This window comes from Juglans microcarpa x Juglans regia, chromosome 6S (assembly GCF_004785595.1).
Source record: "Juglans microcarpa x Juglans regia isolate MS1-56 chromosome 6S, Jm3101_v1.0, whole genome shotgun sequence".
Taxonomy (NCBI): domain Eukaryota; kingdom Viridiplantae; phylum Streptophyta; class Magnoliopsida; order Fagales; family Juglandaceae; genus Juglans; species Juglans microcarpa x Juglans regia.
In genome coordinates, this window is record NC_054605.1 from 17,436,492 (window position 1) to 17,460,164 (window position 23,673).

Genomic DNA, 23,673 nt, shown 5'->3' on the forward strand with positions numbered 1-23,673 from the left:
CCCATTATTTGCACCAGATACGTACGTTACGTACTGCAAAATTGTTGTCTATGCCTCCACCACATTATACCTTGGAGCGAGCTTTCGTGCACGATTTAATTTGGCTTCTTAATTAGTTTGTAATGGGGTTGTTTGGACCGCAATTGCATGCTTGATTAGCGCTACTACGCTATACTTCTATATATTGGTGATATATATATAATAATGAAAATTATATTTTTAAGTCGATCGGAATTGAAGACACCGCACCATCTATATTGCTAATATGACAAGATTTAAGTTGTAAGAAATCTAATTTTAACTATAAAGATATCATATAAAGATAAACTGACGTAATTTGATTTGATACGCTAGATTATAAAATTACTTTTATTATATAACGTATTATATAAATTAAGTAATGTAAATTTACTTTTATTATTTATGAAATCTCTTTATGAATATAGTACTTCTCTGTAATAAAATTAATGTCAGCCACCTTCAAATAAATTTCAAAGGTTTAAGGGAGCTTTGCGACAAACTTATTTAGTTTCAACAATGTTAATACTCAACATCAATCCACGATATGTCTTTTCGTTATGTCGAAAGCCATTGTCACTATGCCATGCATGAATCCTTGTAATAATAAGCTCTTTTTAGTGAAAATGATTTGCCAAAAACTTTTTACTGCAACATATATGATGATTAGAAATATTGCAGTATATATCATATGATCCAATACTCGATGATCTGTCACTTCCATATTTGCCGACTTAAACAAAGTGGTATTTAATTCATTGCTGTCATGTTGGTTGTCTCTAACTAATGTGGACTACAAACACATGCACTTGGTGAAATTACCCCACCATGCGCGCATGAAGATCATCAAGATAAAAGATTATTTCCGTTCATATATACTTCATACGCTCGCTGATTAACCAACTTATATGCATGCATGCAGCACCTTCTAATTCTAATAATCCACTTTGTGAGATTTTTTATGTAATATAGAGTGGCATTTTTTAACCCCAAAATGGTGAACTTTCATCATTATACTCGTACACAAACATAATAACTGCGAACACAAAAGAAAGATCAAGGCTATCATCTACCCTATATTTCGGCAAAAAAATGCAAGGGCGCGGCGTGCTAGAACATATGAATATTTGTTCCTAATGATGATCAGTAAAGGGGCACACACATTGAGCCCCCACAAGAATAAGATGTCCCAAATTTCCTAGTACTCGTTCACATGCAAGGTGAGTCCGTATGCAATAAAGATTCATTTATGATAATTTACGACAAAATTATAAAGAGTCCCGCTTTTAAGCAGTCTGGCTATTTTTTGTAGATATTCAATCCTCCTATTATGAGTTGCCACATCTGAAATCACACAAAATAGAAAACAGATGCAACCACACACAATCATAAACCTAAGTCACCGGAGCCCCTCCCTCTCGAAACTCATCTCACCATCGCGATTTTTGTTTCATTTCTTCCGTCTCTTTGCTCCGCCGCCCAAAGAGCTTTGGAAGTTCCATCGCCACCATCTCAATTCGATGCTGACAGATTTAAACCCATAGCTGCAAAACTGAGAGAACCCTTCCAGTGCAAAAAAATTGCCAATGATTGTTGTTCCGTGAACCACGGCACCAAGTGTGAAACGTTCAGACGTCGCCGACACCATAATTGCGAAGACGAGTTTGCAGGAGGGATGCTCAGACCCAATTTGCTTCCTTAGGAATCGGAAAATCAAGGGATTCTCCTGGGTTGCCGTTGATTCCCGACCAGGCCACCATCAATGCAATCCTCGCCAAGAGGGAGCGCCTTCGCCAATTGCACGCAGCCACAATACTAGATTCATACAATAATTTTTTCTTCCTCTTTTCCTCTACTTATTTATGGGTAAAGCATAAGGGGAAAGTAATAGGAATGAAAAATTTTGATCTTTCTGAAAAATTGGTCGTATTTCAAGTTTATTCCATTAACCCATTAATTTTTATCATTGGCGATAGTAATAAACCAACTTTGGATATTAATCATTAATTTTCTTTATTTTTTGGGAATAATTTAATTTTTCGTGCGAGGGTGTCCATAAAGTTTCAGTTCCTACTGGGGGTTCATCACACCATTAGGAGTGAGTATTTTTACAATTTTACCAAAAGTACAACTTCAAATGCGAGGGCTCAAAAGAACACCTACCTCAATCATAATCTCCTATGCCCTAATTGCCATGAGCCAATTTTTTGCAGTAGAAACAACTCTGCCTTCTTCAAATAGCTCTAAACCATCCACCTCATGGAATTTTATACAAAAGCAGCAAAACTTCAATCAATCAACTGGTAAAAACACGATTAACTCGGGAAATAAGAATGACCCATCACCAAATGCTGGAGCAGGAGGGGAGAAGTTATTTCTTCTTTCGTGCGAAAGGGGCAAAATGGATGACCCAGGGATCGACTAGCGGTCACACCATCACTAAGTTGTGAAGCCTAGTGGCAATCAACTATTGGAGGTTGTTATTTGTGGGTTATTAGCCCAACTGGTCCTAGGGTTTTCTTTATTATAAATATATAGTGGAGAGATAAAATACCATAGCCCATAATGTTTAGGCTCAGCCCACCAGGTCATCACTAGAGACAAGAGGGGAAACAAGAAAGAGACAAGAGGGATATGAGAGCATACAAGTGTCAGAAGGGTTTGAGAGAAAGAATGAAGAGAATGGAAGCAGACACACGCAAGGAAGACTAGCCACCTCATGGCAAATTGGCATGTGCAGTGAAGGGTCAAACACGCAACTACCAACAGTTAGAGGAAGATGATCATATAAAAGGAGATTTCTAGACACCTTCTTGGGATGATTGACACACTCTCTCAATCAAATCTTCTTCTTCAACAACCTCTCGAGAAAGACAGCATCTCCAACAGGAAGAACTCCAACTTTTTTTTACAGTGAGATATGAGGAACCATGAGTGATTGTAAACAAATATATTATAGTAGAGGCTCCCCTCCTCAAACTCCCGTGGACGTAGGCCTGTTACCGAATCACGTAAATCTTGGTATTCATCTCTCTTTATTTTTCCTGTACTTATTTTCCATTTACGGCCATAGGCGTACGCACCGCCACAGTACAGCCGCACCGAAAAACTGCCAGGGACTCCAAACAGCACCCAGAAAACTCAGTGGGCCGAAAATGAATCTTTCTCTCTCTCTGGCCTGTTGTGCAATTTTTACAGGATCAATCATTATTATCCAGTTCTGCGAAATACGACATCAACATATATCACAACTAAAAAGTTGGTGGCATATCTTGCGTCGGCGGGAGCTTGAGCTGTAAAACATTGTTCATTTGTTTGGAAATCACAGCCATCAATACCTCTCTAACAACAGTGATTCAACGATCAATCATAAATGTCGGGACATCGGGACACTTGTCTCAGGGACCGCCATGTGGTGGTTCCGGACATGGACATCTATCTCATCCCGCCCAAAAAAATGGGGAGCTGCACCACTGCACGTGCTGCGGATGACCGTGGTCCGGTAGGGAGGAAACGCGTGGGGGACTTGATGCTACGCTTCACATGCACGTAATCGGCCACCATGGTATTCGGCCGTTAACGAGAAATTAAAGAATATAAAAAAGTAACCTTAAAAGAAAATGGACAAGAAAGACGAATAGAAGGAGAGTCAGGAAGGACGTGGTCCTGAATGCTGTTTTTTTGTTCGGCATGCACGTTGGCATCCTCGGACATGTTACACGCACGCACACATCGCACGCAACCCAATAAAACCAAGAGGCCGGCAGATTTCTTTCATGTTTGCACCTAAACATTATTATTATTATTATTATTATTATTATTATTATTATTTTACTTGGCTTGGGTCCAGTCTGATAGGGACATATTTCACATCTCAATATGCATAAAGCATATAAATAACGGAGAGGTAATTCATGTGTGTGGAATCCCAAATGCAAAAAATAACTGAAAATACAATTAATATCTAATTTGTCTTAATCTATAGTCTTTGAGCATGCGATAAAGGATTAAAGCCATTGATTCTCACTCATTGCAAAGTTACGACAGAGAGTAGAAACCACAGGAGACTATATTAAAGCTGATAACCACCTCGAATGTGTATTTCAGTTGCTAATAGTCATCGACAAAAAGTGAAAGGAGATGGAGGTGGTTGGCAATGGCAAGAGAAAACCCATATTGAGTGGCCTCGTTTGTTTTCGCAGATAAGATGAATTGATATAAAAGTTGAAAGTTAAATAAAATATTGTTAGAATATATTTTTTTTAATATTATTTTTATTTTGAGATTTGAAAAAGTTAAATTATTTATTTTATTTTGTATGAAAATTTAAGAAAATTGTAATGATTAAATGAGACGAGATGAGTTGAAAAATTTCCTGAAAACAAACGAGGTAAACTTCCGGATTCCCATCAATCCTTGTCCCTTGATCAACTATAATGGGCTACTTGCAAAGATAAACGATGAACAAAGCTGGGTCAAGATGTTGTGGCACATGTTTGTTGATCAGCATGAGGACAAAACACAAATACTAGTTGAAATTCTAGACCAGGGTCTTAACAAGTTATTGAACTTCCTCTCCCAAGAAAAAAACGTCCAGTTACTCGCAACGCAAACATCAGCTACATGGATTCTCTTCAAACTAAATGGGGATTTAAATATCTGCAGGCCGTGTTCTTGTAGAAGAGGTTTTAGGATTTAAAGTATACAACAATTGTCTTACCGAACTTCATATAGATAGAATTGGGGCATAGAGCATACTAAAATGCAAATCAGAAGCTGGACGTGTAAAATATCAATAGGAAAATGGCCAGAAGGCTAAAGGGTGTAATCCCATAAAGCATACCATAAACAAGCAAATTAAGTATATGAACTTTCCTTGGGAGTTCTTTTTCCGCCGGGGAAAGTGAAAAAATCAATAGGCTTGAAGGAAGTGCATATTATACGAACAAAATTTACCTATCACACTCTTCCCCGTTTCTCCCATTCTAGTGTTATGTCAACACTAATGCAACTAATCTCTCCAGCCTTCTTTGTTCAATCGACGTGAAGCCAAGCCTTTGGCTGAGAGGCTTGGAGTATGGGGCATTGGTGGTGTCCTTGGTGCCTCCTCATCATTCCAGCCATCACCCCAACTGTTATCCCAACCTTCAGTAGAGTCTGCCTCTGATTTTTCCACAATGCAAACTGGAAGCTCCATTTCTATCTTTTGATATTTGGAGCCATTTCCTGAAAAATGCCTCCGCTTGAAGCTGATGCACGTCCAAGCTGATACCAGTATCAGTAGTGAAGCAAATAAGACTAGTGCAGTGGTAGGGCTTCGTTTCATGAAGCTTATAAAAGCAAGCTTAGGGGTATTGCCAAACCCCTGGAATTGTGTGCAATCAGATCCCTAATATCAAGGCTGCAATTGCCACTTCCTGCTGTTAAGATGATCAAACTGTCAGTTCCTCCTTCTATGATAGAAACCTTTACCTGCACAATTTAGGTATCGATACTTATCAAAAAAAATTTAGGTATTGAGTCACAACTCTACAAGTCTTTTAAGTATTTCTTCACATGGAAAACCAAGCAAAAAGGCCAAGCAAGCTTGTCAATTCTTCTGAGTGAATTCATTTTCCGACTTAAAATGTAATGCTCTGTGAGAAAAGTCATTACCATCAATACTGTCAAAGTGTCAATGCTATATGTAAACATCTTTATATGAGAAATGCAAGCCACAAGTATGACAATTCATGCCAATGTGTATGCCTGCCAAAATTCATCTCTGAAATTTCAAGAATTTACATGGGCCAATATACATAAAGGTTTCAAGAGCCCTGTCTTAATTGCACCCTATGCCTATGGAAAAATGTAAGGACGAGATGATTAATTCTTAATTAAGTAGGTCCGTTCTCAATTAAGGATAAATTAATAATAATTTGATGTAGGTATTTGAATCCCAGATCATTGTGGAGCAGGTGCTGCATCCAGAACATAGACTGAAACAATTCAGTATAACAACTTTATGTACATTTCATCAAGAGCTGATAAGGAACATAACTTTTCAGTCTTATTAGATATTCTAAGAAGACAATGGAAACATATTCTTGAATAAACTTCTCTACTGTAATTCTTAGCAGATAATCCCAGTTAGGTTCAATAGTAGTATCTTCCATAACACCAGAGGCTATTGAGTGACATCAAGAAGGAAAAGAGAGGGAGGGAGGGAGAGAGGGGGGTGGGGTGGGCAATAAAGAAAGGAGTCAGATTATATGTGTCTACTTCAATTGAAACAAGGAGATAAACTGAATTGGATCAGACATTTTTGATGCAACACAGCTTGATGTAGTGCCGCAAATTCATATGGTAATGAGGGAAAACTAAGAACAGAAGAGATGAAGGGAATAATTTATAATTTATTTTGGAGATAAGAACTCCACATCTCAGTAGGAATACTAATCTGCCAGTTGTTAAGAATGGATTACGCAGCAAGAACTCCAAATAAATAACACAAAGCCTCATCCCATAAACAAGGAACAGTTAGTATTTTGGTAAGATACCTTTTTGTGTCCTTTCTCTTGAATTTGAACTTTTCTTTCCTCTAGCAGGACAAAATCAGGAGCAGAGATGGTAGCAACAAGGGGGCCTTTTCCTTTGTTCTGAATTAAAAGTAACAGATCTGGAGATTCTGACCAATTTCCAACACCATTACATTCAGAAAAATTAACATCAATTCCAATAAATACAAGGTTAAAGGAATTCCAACATAATTGAGCCTGTCAGACAAGCAATAATATATATGATCAATGTTTTGAAAACAGAAGACATTCTATGATCCTGCATTTTACATAAATGCTATTATAACTCAGACCAACTCAGATTTAGATGGATCTACTAATTTAAAAGTGATCCATGAACAAGCCTTCAACCAAGGATCCATTCTCCTATTCCTTGCCAATTGACTGGTACATTTTGTCATTTATTGCAGAACAGAGAGTCCATACTAGAAGTTAACTACATATGACTGCCAAACCCTGTTTCCCATAATGGACAATTTTCTGAAATGAAATGCTAAAATAGTGATGGATTTTACAGTCCAGAGGTAATGACCAATTATATAATTGGAAAAGTAGATATCCTCACCGTGTTTAAAAAGTGATCATGGATTCTCCAAACCCATGTTGTTTTTTACCGTAAAGTAAACAAGGAAGGCAATTCTCACAAGTTACATCCTCAATCTACACCTCAAAGCAATAGAAGAATATTTCCTCCTTCATTATCCTTTTTTTTTTTTTTTGCCAAATGCTTTCTAATAGTTGGAATCTTACCAATTCATTAGGAAAGAAAACAATTTGACATAAAAAAAAAAAAAAAACTTGTTTAAAGCTGCTGCTCAACAACAACAACAACAACAAAAAGCCCTGCTAATGGAGTTGGCTTCAAATGTATGTGTGGATAACATCAAATGTCACAATCAAACAACTAAGACGAGCAAGATTACCAAATACCAATTAACAGGAAGAAAAACAATCTCAGTTACACAGTGTCAATGCTTACCGTCCCCTGGAACTCTCAAACATGCAACCAACTTGTGATCCTCGTCCGTGCACCTATTCGATATATCACATTCTTCACCCCGAGAACCCTCATTCCTCCCTGACGTGGAAGAGACCACATCCCCTTCGTTGCCCACCTTCCTAGCCACATCCTTGGATTCAATGTCTTTTTCATCATCACCCTCCTTCCCTTTTGATTCCTCACTCGCCCTGCCCTCGCCCTTTTGCACATCATCAGCTTTGGTCGACGATGATTGCCCGCTTGAATTCCTCCCACCCTTCCCCTTCTCAACAACAAGACCCTTCTTTGATCCATCCACTTGGTCTCCACTATTTTTACCTTGCCAAATTTAGTAGAATTCAAAACCAAGCTCGATCTACCTGTATTCTCATTTGAAGCATCCGTTTCATTCCAGAGAAGAGCAATTTTGGGGTCCAAACCAGTGTGTGCACTTGCATTCACCACCTATATTCAAAATGCATAATCAAACAAACACTTCACAACTTAAAAGTAAACGAATTTCGTTTTCTCCATTGTTTACCTTCAAATCGGCACGAGAGCAATCAACGACAGGTAGTACCACAAAGAGGCCCACCAAAAGAACAAACTTTGACTCCATGTTCCAAAGAGACCCAACTTCCAAGTGTGAGATTCCTGACCTGGAACACGAAAAAGCTTCTGCACGCATTTTTCCCATGCGCTTACTACTAATCGAACAAGCTCCGCCTCTAACCGAGCTATGTCGAGTTGGTGCTAGAACACTCTGGGACCAAACATGCCCGAGAGAAGACCGACCGAGTTCCCGAGAGTCAAAAACCCAAAATCCTGAATTATTGCCATCACCACGAAGAATGCCGTTTCGTTTAGGTCGGGATCAAACTAAACGTTTTGTTTCGTTAAGCCTCGCAATAGTACTAGTAAATCAATAAAAATAAAGTTTGATCTTAAAGCAATATGAAGATTATGAAAAGAATAATAAAATAAGAAATAATTAATAATTAGGATATTGTGAAATTATATTATAAAATGAATCATTGTTTAACAAATTGAAATGTAATTCTATTTCTTAAAAAAAAAAAAAAAAAAAAGATTTGTTCAATTGAAAAATAGCAGTCCAACTGCATTTGCAAGCAATTTGCTCTTTTTTGAAATAAAAAAAAGTCGTCAAATCAAACAATTTGTTAGGCCTACTACTAATTTCTTTTTTTCTAATAGTACTAGAACCTAGATTACGTGAATTAAAACAGCATATGCCAAGAGTCAAGACTGGGACCCAAGCAAGGTATATGCTTAGCCCATTTGGATGGCATAAAACAAATCGTTTAAATTTAATAAAGCCACATGCTTGCAGAGTATTACATCTAAAATGAGTAATGTTATATATAAATTTTAAATAGATAAGTTTTATATAAATTTTTTGTAAAAAAGTGAGTTTCATTAATAAATAATAATTTTTTTAATACTTTTTTATGTTAGGGTCTGTTTTTTTTTACAAAGACTTTCGTGGGGCTTGTCTATTTTTGATTGTATAAATTATTTCTCATATATTTATAGTTTTGCATTAAGTTTAATATCTGTTAAATTAAATTATTATTTCTTATAAAAATACAAAACAGAACTGGAAAGCACGGAAATATGCCTTAAAAGGTCAGGAAATTGAGCTATAAAGTAAAATTGGGCTATAAAGGTTCCAAAATGGGCCTTAAAATGGCCCAAAAGATTCAGCCTTGTCAAGTGTGCGGAGACCGGACAACTGAGCTCCCCACCCACCTGCTTACCCAGTCGAGACCGAAAAGGAATGTCAAGTTAAAAATTTAATAAACTACTAGTTTCTCTAAAAGAAATCTCCCACCATGCATGTTGGGAGTAAAATTAGTGCAATGTTAAGCCTACCAAAGTCCTATAGAAGATTTAAGAAGGAAGGAAAAGAAAAAGTCTAAACGCATGTGTTTTTGGGGGGGGGGGGGGGGGGGGGGGGGGGGGGGTGGTGGTGGTGACTTTCGTTCAACTGAAGAACCCCCCTCTGAAACACAAAATGCAGCGCTTTACATTTGAGACTCTTCTCCTCCAGTTTCAAAATTGTGTGTATATATACACTTCTCTCATGTCGATTTCCCGAAGTGAAAAAACCAATTTCTCATAAGATCCCTCCTATTGAAGGGATAGTGAAAGACACAGACATTGTTCTATCTTTATGACTCTAAACTTAGTTTATAGTTGCTGGTTTATTGAACCAGAAAAAAAAATAAAAAATAAAAATCCTTCATTTCACAAATTCCAAAATTCACACTCTCAGATTTTACAACTCACACAAATTTTCCCACCTTCTTCTCATCAGAGATTTCTGTAGTCTCCACCCTTCGTTTGACAAATTTTCCAAGTCAGACATTGTTAAACACTAGCACAAATGAACAAAAAAAAAAAAAAAACTTTGTCAAAGGATCTTACTTAGTTCTACTTCGAGGAGTGCGTAAACGAAAGGGCAAGAGAGATTTTCGTTATGAAATGAAAAAATGCAGGCAGACAGAAGTGAATTTCATTTTTTGACTTTTTGATTTTTTTTTATAATATAAACGCTAACGGTCACGTTAGTAGTGTGCACATACAAGCAAAAATTACACCTATATGTAGCAAGTCTGGAAGGAAAAAAAAATATAGAAAGAGAAGGTCTGACAATAACAAGACTTGATGGGACATAAATAAAAGATGGAACATAAAACTAGAGGACAGGATGTAAAATAAGATAAATGGATTTGAAAATAGAAGAGAGGCAACAAAAATAAGAACTTATGAGAAGAAGAAAAGAGTCAAAGAACTCCTAGATGATTTTTCCTAAAGACCTTGATCGAAATGTTATTAAGAGCTTAATGGGGATGAAGAGCTTATATTTGAATTTTACATTTGTTAATACTTTAAAAATCGCACAACAGGCTGAAAGGGGGAGAAATAGTCATCCACAGCCCATTGGGGCAACTTGGCCCTCGATTGGTGTTGTTAGGAGTCCCTAGCAATGTGTCGATGTAACCTTATGGTGTCAATGAGTACGTCCATGGCAGTAAAATACGTAGAGAAAATAGAAAAAGATGGACACATGGGTTTACATGATTCGGTATAATATCTACGTTCACCAGCTTTTAAGGAGGAGAAATTTACTATAATATTCTTGTTTACTGTCTCTCATTCCTCACTGTATAATGGTGGCTTCAGATGCATTTACTGGAGAAAAATCTTTTGTTGAGCTCCCTGTTCCTTCGTTCAAGGAGAAGTCAAAGAGAAAAAAGAAAAACTAAAGAAGAAGAAGATCCTCATGGAAGTCGTCTGGAGCCCAGATAAACCTTATTTATCTGACTGCTTTTCCCGTATGCCCTTTGCAATGGTGGGATAGGACCTACTTCGCGTGCCCGATAGATTTTCCTCTTTCCCATTTCTTCCATTCCCCCCTCCCCAACACACACACAACATTCACAATCCGTAGATGTTAGTTTTAGTGCTAAACTACGTAAATTTGCCAAAGCTAACAAATACATCAACAACATATGTAGCTCAGTTTTTCTTTGAATTTTACTCACGCGTTGTGGAACATGAGAACCGGACTAAAACAAGCAGATCGAGAAACCAGCATAAATTCATCTCCGACGATGCAATATATACATGATGTACCTTAATCCGATTGTTTCAACAAACTCCCCAACCAGATCGATGATATCGATGAGCTTCATTACATCCACAGACATATCCATGTGGCGTGCGTCGGTGCTGCATACATTCAAAGTCAACTTACCCTACCTTTTCAGGGTCTGAATCTGATAAGAGCACAAAGCTTTCAACATTCAAGGCCTGGAACCTTTTTTTTAATATAATTAAATTAAAGAGACGGATCTGTTAAGAGTATTAGTATTGGTATATACGTATGTATATATAAAATCACTTCTTTTACATATTCACTTTTTCATTCAAGTAAAATTTTTATATTGGCTTATGCATATTTGAGATAAAATAATAATAAAATATTATTATTTTATTATTATTAATTTTTCCTAAAATCAATTTTTTTATATATATTTTACAATTAGAATCCACTATATACATTTGACATTAATAATAAAAATATAATAATAAAAAATATAATTTTTTTATATATTATATTAAAAATATAATAAAATGAAAAAATATATATATAATATATTATAATAATAAAATAAATGTGCAAGTGAAGATTTGTTGTGTTATTGAATGAGAGAGAAAATGAAAAGATTGTGAGAGAGAGAAATAATTATTAAAATATGATTTGTAGAGTGAATAGTGGTTATCCAAATTTGGATAAGCATTGTTCATAGGTAGCTAAATATTTAGATATGTATAAGCCAATGTAGAAGATTTTAGGATCATATTATGCAAATATAATTTTGTATATGTATATACATAGACCAATATTAATACTCTTAACACATCATATTTTCCTGCCTCAGAACAACATAGTCAAAGGTAAGTTTCTAGAACACTTGTTAAAGTTCTAGATGGGTATCTTATAACAGAATAGCTAGGTGTCACAATGTGATTAGAAGATGAAAATCTGTTATGAAATTGTATCTATATATTGGCCAGCGTATGTACTAAAGAAAATATGAGAAAATGAAAAACTGAAAGGTGATTGAGGCCTTTTCACAAACAGTTTATCCTCACTGTCTTTACACACTTCAATCTAATTTCATGCACAATCAAAGCCAAGTCACGGTGCAAAGAAGTTGGCTTTCCCTCGAAATCATAACATTGTACTTCTGATGAATGAGAATCTGGGAAACGCAAATGCCTTTGCCATTTCTGAAAGATTTTGGGCCATGGGTTGGATGTTGGTGGTCCCAACATAGATTATTGTTTTTTAAATCTTTTATTCACATGGCAACCCCACAATTGTAGGCCATATCCTCGCCATTCTAGGACAACCCCACAATTGTAGGCCATGTCAAAAACACGAACACATCGAGGTCGTTATAACTGGAGGGCCATAAATAATGTTATAAAAATTGGAATAATTTGGTATGATAGGATTAGATTTATTTTATCAAAAAAATAATTTTATAATTTAATGTACTATATTAAATTATATCAATTTTTATAGTTAATTTTGTGAAATATCTTTGTAGTTAAAATATTTATAAAACCATTATTTTGATTGTTTTGAATAATTAATTGATTTATTTTCAAATTTCTGATTGTTATAGATAATTGATATTTAACTGATGGAGCACAATTCAAACCTCATGTTCATCTTATATTTTATTATTTTTAATTATATTAATCAATATGAAATATTTTAAACAACGTAATTAACTAGACAATTAAATAAAATATGTGGCATAAATAAGTACGGCAATAAATATGAAAAGGCCTAAGACAAACCCATGTTACAATTGTGCCAGAGTCCAAAGTAGCCATGCGTTTAGATCTGGAAATGATAAAGGTCTATGTGTTGTATATTTCACACCTATACTGAGTCTGTCCCAACTGTACGTGGGGGGACCCTTTCCGTGTGACCCAATCACCTACCTCCTGACAGATCTCCACCACATGGGCCCCAAAGCCCATGTGAGAGGCTCCAATAGACCCAGCCCTTGTGATCAGAATGACGTCATTTTTTTCTATCACAGACGAGGCCGTTGTTCTGCCGGGAGTAATAATATATTCCCATAATTATATTTTAAAATAAGAATATTTTTATAAAATAATATTTTTCATTTAAAATATGATTATATAAAATATTATGAAAAGTATTGTGATTATCCTTTCTCTTGCAGGAGATATTTGGAATCCTAATTTGTTGTTGGCGGTGAAATAATTCGCGAGACGACAACGTGGGGTAGGTTTGAGTGAAGGCTCTAAAACCAGAATGGGTAGTGCGTGTCGGGTCCTTGAGCGAGGACTGCGCAAGTAGCTTGTCGGCGTCGCCAGATGGCTTTATGGCAACCAAGTCCGCATACGGCCAAAACACACCTTTTTGAAAGGGTCAAACTTTGAATTTTATTATATTCTAAATCTAAGCTTTATTTATTTTATTTGAATTTAAGTTAGCTATAATATGTGAAATTATTATTTATTTTAAAATTTTAACTTTTAAGATTGCAAAACTAGATAAATTTAATATTTAATATTTATCGATATTTTATCATCATTTTTCATGTTAATTTTATTAGAATCAAGACAAAAATCACATACATTTTAAAAAAATAAAAATAAAAAAGACAATAATAAAACGTAGCTAAGCTTGAAACGTCGGTGGAAGATGGAAAAACTGAAGGACAGCAAGAGATTCCATGCTAAAGGCACAGAAAGGGCCAAGGCGTACTGAAAAACGGAGCGAACCATATGGGAGGATTGACTTCTGGGAAGCTGCAGTTAGGTCTGTCACATGCAAGCAAAAAGAAGAGAAGAAAAAAAGAAACAGAGAGAAACTTTTGTTTAGGGTGGGGGTATGGAAAAAAAATTTAATTGTAAGTGATTTTGTGTATTAATATATGCATCAATTCAATATGATTGATCAGAAAATAAATTTTATTAAAAATAATATTAATTTAAATTTAAAATATAAATATAATAATATTAATATATAAATTGATATACAAATTTATTTATACATGTTAAAACTCTTTTTGGAGCGAGGGGAGAAGAGAGAGAGGATGGGGGGTTGTCCTTAATTTCACGAGCATTGTTTCGAAAGTCTATCGTCCAGTTGCCCAGTCTTACCTTTTCAAGTCGACCTTTACGTCCTTGTTGCACCATACTTGGACGGGTCCCACTCCTCTTCTCATTTTGATAACCCTTGCATGGGAATGAAGACCAGGTCGCTCATCCTCTTGGCTTATCACAGATCTCTGCCTATGGCTCGACTAGCTTAGGCAGCTTGTCTTTTCATGAGTTCAAGAAATAAGTAAATAAATTTGGACACGTAGGGTTCACAAGATAAGTGTTAAAATTACCAAACAAAATATATAAAAATAAATTTAAAAATTGAGATAGTTTTATATGATATGTTTTATTTTATTTTAGAGTAAAAATAATTTTATAATTTAAAATATAAAAACAAAGTACGTTAATTTATAAATTTATTTTTATAAAATCTATTTATGATCAAAATATTTTTCTTTTCACAATTTTAATGCTTACATTTTGTAAATCAAAACAAAAAGGAACAAAATAGAGGACATATTATACTTAGATTACACAAGTAAAATATAAGTTACTTGTCGTGAGACTCGTTAAAATTGTTAAAAAGAATTAGAAATAATTTTTTTATATATTAATTTAAAAAATGCTTAGTATGTTAATAAATTAAAATAAATATCTAATCATAGAAAAATTCATAAATGAATTCATAACAAAATTATAAAAATTTTAAATATATATACGTGTCTTAAATATTATAATATATTACTCGTTTGTTTTCATAGATGAATTGAGATTAAATTAAAAGTTGAATAGAATATTATTATAATATATTTTTTAATATTATTTTTATTTTAAAATTTGAAAAAATTGAATTGTTTATTTTATTTTATGTAAGAATTTGATAAAGTTGAAATGATTAAGGCTGCGTGAGCTCAACTGAGCTTAGTTTTTTATGAATAACAATGAGTTGAGAAGTGAAGAGAGTTATGTGAGGTTTATCTAAACTGAGTTTAAAGTGTCTTTAGATGTTAAGATGAGTTTAATACTTTTTATAAAAAGTTGAAAATGATTGTAAGTTTCATATATAAATATATGTTAAGTTGAAAAATATTATAAATTTATGTGTAAAATTTTGAGTTAAAATGAGTTTAATAATTTAATAATTAAATATCTAGATATTAGATTATAATTTAAATTAAACTGAATTAAATTGAACTCAGTTGAACTTTGTAACTAAAAATCATCTAAATAAGATAAGATAATATAAATTAAAAGGAATTGAGAAAACAAACCCAACCTTAGCCAAGCCGAGCGAGCTGGGAAACAGTTTCTCATGGCACGAGACGAAAGAAAAAGCAGATCTGTTTTGGGGGAAAGAGAGGACGCGTGGCACATAAGGTATGATGCCGTGGACTTTAGACGAAACCGACTGTGTATGTCATAAATTAAAAAAGGTGTCTTTAATGAACGATAGCAGCAGCATCGTCATAATCAGAGAAACAGAGAAATTAGGAGGGCAGTACGGTCCACTGGGGACCACACGGAGTCAAACTGAGAAACCCGGATCAACACTCGATCCTCTCATGATTCACTGTCTTTCATTACGAGTATTGGTGCTTCCACAATTACAACAATACCCCTCAAGTTATTGCCGTCAAACAACAATAATTTAAGCGATTTTATAAAAATATATTTATAAACTAATGCGTTATATTTATGTTGTAATTTTAAGAAATACATCAACACGTATTAATTTATCATTCTATTTTTATAACTTAATAAACTTTCATCCTTTCAGATTATGCTTAATAAATAATTATTTATCGCTTGAGTTTGTATTCAAGAATCACTCTAACTCATCTCATCTTATTATTACGATTTTTTTTTAATTTGTACATAAAATATAATAAATTTTTTAATTTTTTTAAATTTTAAAATAATAATAATATTAAAAAATAATATTCTAATAATATTTTATTTAATTTTTAACTTACATTTAAAATTATATTATCTTATTTTACTATCCAAATCTCACCTTAGAGAGTGGTTCGGCAGTATGCAATTTTTTTTTTTTTTTTTTTCTTAGCTTAGTATTAGTTCTTAAAATTTATGAGAATTATAGTAGAGACTGTTCCATCAGTTTGCATGAATATGGAAATTGCTTCATTTATATAAGCCTATTGCATTACGTTTAGATTTTGACCACTCACAAGAAGGGCATCGAAGTCATTTCGTAAGAGGCCACTGTGTAAATTGGACTGAAGTTCTAACCACTTTGGACTTTTGCTGTTATGAACAGAGAGAAAGTTTAAAGAAAATCAATGAAGGAGGGCTCTACGGCTCTACCCTGCAGTCTGCAGCTATAAATACACTGATGCCGGAGGTCAATCTTTTCTCAATACAGTGATTCAAAATCCTTCTTCTTCAATAGCAGGAACAATAAAACCCATCCAGTCCTCGTTCTCTGAGTTCCAAAACTTCTAATGCTTCTGTTTTCTCTCGTGGCGACTCCTTTCCTCCAGTAAGCTTTTCCTTCTGAACCCCACCCAACGTTCCTTCTTCTTTGAACCCACCATCTCTTTAGTTCTTCAGTTATCCACAACTCCTTGGATCACTCTGTTTCCGAACTAAAGTTCAATTTTCTTTCCTCTTTCCTTTTTCATCCCCTCTGTTTTATGTAAGGAAAGAATATAAAACTGTCTTCAACCTTTGCCATTTTTGTTTTCTTTGCCTTCCTTAGCTAATTTTCACTATCTCTCAGGGAATAAAGGGCCAATTTTTAGTGGCCTCGTTTCCTACGCATTGTTTTTATAACAAAATTTTTCTGTTCCAATTTTCACGAAAAAAAGGCATTCGGAAAAAAATTCCATTAACTATGGAGACAATCCGAGACCACAATCTTCCGTTCACGTTCACCGTCGGTGCCGATCTCCGATCATCTTTATCGGAACTCATATTAACAGGTGGCACCAACACTCTGGACTCAATTTTCTCTCGTTGCCCTCCATCAAACACCATCTCCAGCTCGGTTTCTGACCCTCTAGGTTCCTCGGTATACCTCCGCCAGAGAGATCTTCTCCAGAGGTTCTGCCAGGAAAGCCGAGGAAATGGTGCGTTTACTCGCAGTTCGGTGGCTTACCCATTTCAGAGCTCTGCCTGCACAAGCGGTTACATAAATCCATGCAAGAAAAAGCTATACAGAGGAGTAAGGCAGAGGCACTGGGGCAAATGGGTGGCCGAGATTAGACTACCCCAGAACAGAATGAGAGTCTGGTTGGGTACCTATGACACGGCAGAAGCCGCTGCTTACGCCTACGACCGTGCTGCTTATAAGCTTCGTGGAGAATATGCGCGCTTGAATTTCCCAAATCTTACTGACCCAAGTATGCTAGGTTTCGAAGACTCTGCAAAGTTGAGTGCTTTGAAAAACTCGGTGGATGCTAAAATCCAAGCGATTTGTCAGAAGGTGAAAAGAGAGAGAGCTAAAAAGAATGCGAAGAAAAGCAGAGCAAGTGTTGGGAGTCATGGCAATGAGATTGAGAAGGCAATGAAGGTTGAATCGTCTCCGTCGTCATCTACGTCATTGTTCCCGGTGTCGTCATTGGATCTGGGTGATAATTGGAGCAACGAATTGTTATCATCAGAAGTATCTGAGGACGAGTTTTTGAAGCGCGAGAATTCACCGTCCTCTGTTTCAACAGGCTGCCCAATCTCAGTGGCACTGGAACCTGAATTAGAAGGATGTTCGCTGGCGACGATGCCGTCTTTCGATCCCGAATTGATCTGGGAATTCCTCGCTAATTAGAAGAGTGCTTTGTTTCTCGAGCTGAATTGGTGAAAATTGTTGGGTGGATTTAGGATTTTAGAGGTATTTCATTGGATGTTAAGCAGGGTTTTTTCGAGTGTAAATGTTAGTGTTGGTGGGGGCTCTGTAGGCAATTCTTTCTTGTTCCGAGTTAACATTGTCAGCCTTAGAATTTTGTAGGGTTACTTGTAGCTGAGTAAAGGGTTGTTATAACTTTTTGTTATGTCTTAGCCTTCTGCCTTTTAGTACGAAGGCATTAAGAATATGTTGTAAGAAGTACTCGCTGCCATGCACAAAGGGATTTCATATGTGAATCCTGGGGGTTACTTTTAGTTATGTTGCCATGTTTTCGTGTTCTGGAATAAAGTCTACAGTTTCTAGATTTTGTTTTTCTAAAACCAAAGATCAGACCACGAAGAAGAGCCATTATAATAAAAGCCCCGACCCCCGAAAAACAAAATACAATTTTCTGACCAATTAATAATGTATTTCAGAACATATTTTAATGTACTATAAAGCATCGAGAGAATATAAAAAAATACAAACGGACCTGATTTGTTATGATCGTTAAATTATAAAATTATTTTTATTATAAAGTAGATATAACAGATTACATAAAATCACATTAATATATTAAATTACTTTTATGTAATTTATTTATAGCTGCAGCACTCCCATTTTATTAACTTATATAACTTTACGTGGCATATAAAATTGTATGACTCTTTTAACGGTAAAGTAGATTTGAATGTCACTTCAAAATACTTGAACTAGAAACACTTCCTTTTTAAGAGTTCTTTTTGTAAGTTAAGTATTTCTCTTTGCAAGAACTAGTTTTGAAGTTACGTTTAGATGTTGAATTGAATTTAATTTAGATAATAAAATATTGTTTGAATATTATTTGTTAATATTATTATTATTTTAAGATTTGAAAAAATTAAATTATTTATAATATTTTATATTAAAATTTAAAAAAATTGTAATAATGAGTTGAGATAAATTTAAAATCTAAACGTTAATTGTCGGTTGTGTTAAAAGTTTAAAAACGTACGATAAATGGTTGATATAATGAATGGATGAATATTCTAAGAGGCTTACCATGCCAATAAACTACAACTAATCAAGATGTCGATTTAAATTTGCTTCGACAAGAGTGGGTAAAATATGCCCTTTTACATGACGGATAACAGAAAGCAATACGGTTTGTCATACATATTGAGAGTAAGATCCAGCCACGTTCCCCGGATTATATTCGATTCCATGTTTTCTCAAAAATAAGAAAGCCTTATGGGAGGCGGTGGTCCAGGTCCTATTTGCGTGGCCGACTCTATTGCCCATGCTACAACTGATCAAGACCGTGATCCATGCTTCTTTAGATTAGAACGACAAACGCATTGGAACCGAACCCCCGCAGCTTTTTGTTCGTTTTGGGAAGAGCTATCGTACGGCCATCGAAAAAGTGGTCTGAAGATTTTTTCCGAATAGTATATTTTATTTTTTTTCTTTTATTTATGTATTATTTTAATCATCATAAATATTTTTTTAAAAAAATATAAAATTCACAACAATATTAAAAAATATTTTTTTAATCACCAAGTTAAAAAAAAACTATTAGGGACACACATTCAGGATACAGATTGGGGACCCAAAAGCATTTTTAAAAAATAAAAGTGAATTAGAGTACTCTCAATGACTTTTGTATTATACAAAAAATATAAATAATTTGAAGAATTGTTCCAAAAAGAAGCTCATCCGATTATATAAAATAAATTGTAAAATACGTTTAACTACAGTACCCCGCTATATGTAGTGAATACTATTCATCCTATAAAAAATTTTTATTGTTGATATTTTATTTACTCCCTCATTTTTATTTACTTTGATTTTTATCATATAAGCAAATTCTTTTTATTATTCATTATTTAAAACACATATATTTCATTTTCTTTTAAAAAATATCTTGAAATTATTTTTAAACCAATTTTTTCATATTTGATTTTATTTTTAATTTTTATTTGACTTATATATTTTTGTTTTACGTGTATAGGACTGAATTATTTTCTATTGTATACAAAAATATATGGATATTGTAAATTTATTGGTAGAAATAAAATATTTAAAAACAATAAAAAAATAATATTTAAATGATGGATAGTGATAGACCTACTACCTATCTACTACTTATTTACTACTTATAGTGTTTTTATTTTTTTTATCATTTTATTTTAAGTATTTTTTTAACATCCTTAATCGTTAAGAAAAAATTAAAAAAAATATATAAACTTACTACTAGTCACTTCTTTAACCACTAAGTAAAATTAAAAAATTAAAAAAAATCAAATACAAAAAGAGTAGTAAATAAGTAATAAGAGAGTAGTAACCCTATCATTTTCCTTAAATGATATAGAGAAAAAATAAATAAGCTGATGAATGACATATTGTAAAAGTCAGTATGTAAAATAAAAAAAGTAAGTTTTAGTGATGTATTTTAAAAGATAATATAAAGAATCTATTAAATGTGTTCTAAGTCTTGATTGAAGGTTAGAGGGCCTATCGCATAGGGAATAATGGACACTACAAAATGCCCCTATCTGCACGCAAGCAAGACAGGGACTTGGACTGAATTAAATCTTTAGACCCTTGTTATATTGCATCTGAAAAATGGATGCACTTTTGTCAGGGAAACAGTTTATAGGGTATCATGCAAGATTATCTACTGTCCTCAAAGTGAACAAGTTTAGGTGCGTAATTATTTGTTGATAACAACACAAAAGTCCACTGAACAATGAGAAATTCCTAGCATCTTTCTTATGAAGACTGATATATATATATATATATATATATATATATTTGGCAGCAACCATCCAGAATGGGCACAATATAAAACTTCATATGCATAGTCTCCTTTTAACAGTTGGAAAAATGATAGATGTTCCGCTAAATGGTGACCCATAGCATGTAGTTTTCTGGGCGAGCATTATTGCAACATAATTGCAGCAGAACATACCAGAGGAAACTAGCATGTGCGCTCAAACCAGAATTTTGACTTTAAATAAAATGGGGTCTGCCAGCATATGTTTGTCAAGTTTCCGATCATATCATTTCCTAAGAGGAACCCTGATAGCCAGATACGTGGCGATGAAATAATTAGAGAAGCACTTACCAAGTCAGGGAATGTTTTGAGTGTTGGTTGCAGTTTTGTGTTGTAGGGATTTAGTATCTCCTCCTGCAGTATTTCATGAATTCGTAGGAAACTGGTGCTTCCTTCTGTAAAACCTTTTTTTTTTATAAGTTCTTCCTTCTGTAAAACTAGATGCTTCCATAGAATATCTAATTAAGGAAGAGGGGTTTATATATGTACATGGTGCTTCAAGAATGTGCATAAGAGAAGGCAGTAGACATGTTCAGCAACAGCTGCTCTCTGTTCATTTGTCAACCTGCAGGAGTGATGACAATACAGTAGGAAATTGATATGTGTTTGTGTTGTATAACCTTCTAGCTTTCCCATCTCAAACCCAACAATGAACACTACGCCGCCCACTAGATACCCACGGAATACGAATACGATTAAAACCAAAATCATCTGCAACGTAGGATTAAAACGGGTGATATTCAGATTGACATATATGACCGAGTTTTCCTATGAATAGAGTGAAGAGATAAAACGCATGTTTGAGATCATCTCTACATCATAGATTTTAGTCAGACAAAAGACATGAATCTGTGTTACTTTCAGATCTCAAAAACTTATTTAAAATTAATAGCGAGTAGCTCCTGTCACTTTATATTAAACCTCATTATTGTTAGTGGAAATTTATAGTAGAGAAAGTAACTTTCTAGTATCATATCTCTATATATAACCCCTCTAAGATTTAACTGTTTAAAAAGAGCTAAGAAGCCGCTCCTACTGTGCTCATCTAAAATACAATCCGTGTAAGATCTGATACCCACCTGACTATTTGAACATAGAAGATCAGATACCAATTAGTCTTTCTCCCCCACTTTTCTCCAAGGAAGAGAACAAATATCAACCCAACTTCTGAGGGAAGTATCGATCCCTTTGATAGCAACTGTCATTGTTGGCCAGCAGTCCACTTAAACATCAGCTATGGAGCAGCAGTACCTAACATCATCAGAATTTATAATATTCCGTGGAAAGAAATGCAAGTCAAACAAACAAGCCCTCGTGGTCGAACTTGCAGTCAAATTGTGCCTATTTTAGTAAATTCAAAAGTTGGTTACCTTACAATATAAGAAACAAGCTGCTTCTCCATCGGAGTTGGGGGGAGGGGGACTGGGAAATTTATGGCCAGTATGCATTCTAAGAGGAATATCGTAACTTTGATCAGAGTTATAAGGTTGAACTTGGCACATTTTGCACCTTAAAATTAAGACTTTTATTGGGTTAAGTACAACAATTCTTATGCGAGACAAAGTTAAGCAATGACTGTCACGGGAAACACTATCAAATTGTCAGGTTTACACTCATCGGTAACCATGTCCTCCCTTGCGTTTCGATTTTGGCTCTGGTCATATTTGAGAGCTATATCCATTCTCCAATTAAAAATTGCATTGTTTCATATTTCCAAATCTAATTAATCATAAACATAACATGATAATCAGGATAATCATGTAAAATAAATAACAGATCAAATTAACCTCACCAAGGTAATAAACCCTAACCCCAATGGAGGAAGACGCATTACAATCAATATTGATAGAAAGCTTGACAAATAAGAGTTGAAGCAAATCACAAAACGATGCTTACGAAAGCCGATTCCAAGGGTAATTGGAGCCGATGGTCATGACCGCAGGATCGGGGATGGGATTTTGAAATGGCGGGAAGAGAAGAGGGAGAGTGCGTCTCTTCCGGCGGAAAAACCTGGGGACTTGGGCTGAACTTCTGTTAGATAATTGGGCCGGAGAAAGTTGACAAGAGTCTCGATGAAAGAAAGCCCGAATGATGGAAAATATTCTCCCCCCTCCCTACGTAAAGCCATCTTTGATTTTGACCGTTTTCTCCTTCTTCCACCTTCCATACCTACACTGCCACGTCATCACCACTTCTACTGACATGCAACTCCACGTCAGTGCTCTATCTATGAAGCTTGCAACTTGCCCTCTCGCTTTTGTCTCGTTGCAACCACTCCATGTCATGGAATTTCACTTCGACTCGTCTTTCTTCATTTCCCATCCTACTCACCTCACCTCACCCATCCCAATCCCATCTCCACCTCCGCGGAGGGATTGATGGGTCGTGACTTCCCACTCGAGATTGGAGAACAATTTCCAATGTTTTTCTGTGGTTGTTGTAGAACCTCAAAATAGGCGGCGCAATATTTTGGGTGACAGTCAATAAATAATATTTTAACATAATTAGACCTCATTTGTAACTTGAAATATATATTAATAAGAGTGATCTTACGTATACTCGTGAAATATATAAATAATATATAATTATTTTAAAAAAGAATGAAGTTTAATATTAAAGAATTAATTTTTTTATGTAAATTTTATATTTATTTATTTTTTAATAATTACATGACACTTGCAGACTTATGACTGTAAGTATTATTTTTTTATAAATAATAATGAAATAATTTGAATTAATATATTTTATTAAATTTAAAAATGTAAAAATAAAAAGTTAA

The 23,673-nt window shown here is 34.6% G+C and overlaps 2 protein-coding genes and 1 long non-coding RNA gene across 6 annotated transcripts; 1 reads left to right on the forward strand and 2 right to left on the reverse strand.

Moving 5' to 3' along the window:
• Nucleotides 1-4,812: 4,812 nt before the first annotated feature.
• Nucleotides 4,813-8,400, reverse strand: LOC121237794. Of its 4 annotated transcripts, none has more exons than XR_005934979.1 (4): nucleotides 8,096-8,400; nucleotides 7,555-8,019; nucleotides 6,558-6,773; nucleotides 4,813-5,490 (listed from the first exon to the last, which is right to left on the reverse strand). XR_005934979.1 is itself a non-coding variant. In XM_041134673.1 (3 exons), exons 1-2 carry the CDS (start codon nucleotides 8,249-8,251, stop codon nucleotides 7,570-7,572), a joined length of 606 nt encoding a protein of 201 aa, XP_040990607.1. In that variant the 5' UTR covers nucleotides 8,252-8,389; the 3' UTR covers nucleotides 6,785-7,055; nucleotides 7,555-7,569. The 4 variants fall into 4 exon arrangements, 1 of the variants encoding a protein (XP_040990607.1); XR_005934978.1 differs by having other exon boundaries at nucleotides 4,813-5,438; nucleotides 6,558-6,685; nucleotides 8,096-8,384; XR_005934977.1 differs by having other exon boundaries at nucleotides 6,558-6,685; nucleotides 8,096-8,382.
• Nucleotides 8,401-16,553: 8,153 nt separating this feature from the next.
• On the forward strand, nucleotides 16,554-18,404 carry LOC121237852 (ethylene-responsive transcription factor ERF061-like). The gene has a single exon (XM_041134751.1). It carries the CDS (start codon nucleotides 17,093-17,095, stop codon nucleotides 18,020-18,022), a length of 930 nt encoding a protein of 309 aa, XP_040990685.1. The 5' UTR covers nucleotides 16,554-17,092; the 3' UTR covers nucleotides 18,023-18,404.
• Nucleotides 18,405-21,855: 3,451 nt separating this feature from the next.
• Nucleotides 21,856-22,993, reverse strand: LOC121236453. Its single transcript, XR_005934762.1, has 2 exons — nucleotides 22,265-22,993; nucleotides 21,856-22,145 (listed from the first exon to the last, which is right to left on the reverse strand). It is a non-coding gene; the product is annotated as an uncharacterized LOC121236453 (long non-coding RNA).
• Nucleotides 22,994-23,673: the final 680 nt, after the last annotated feature.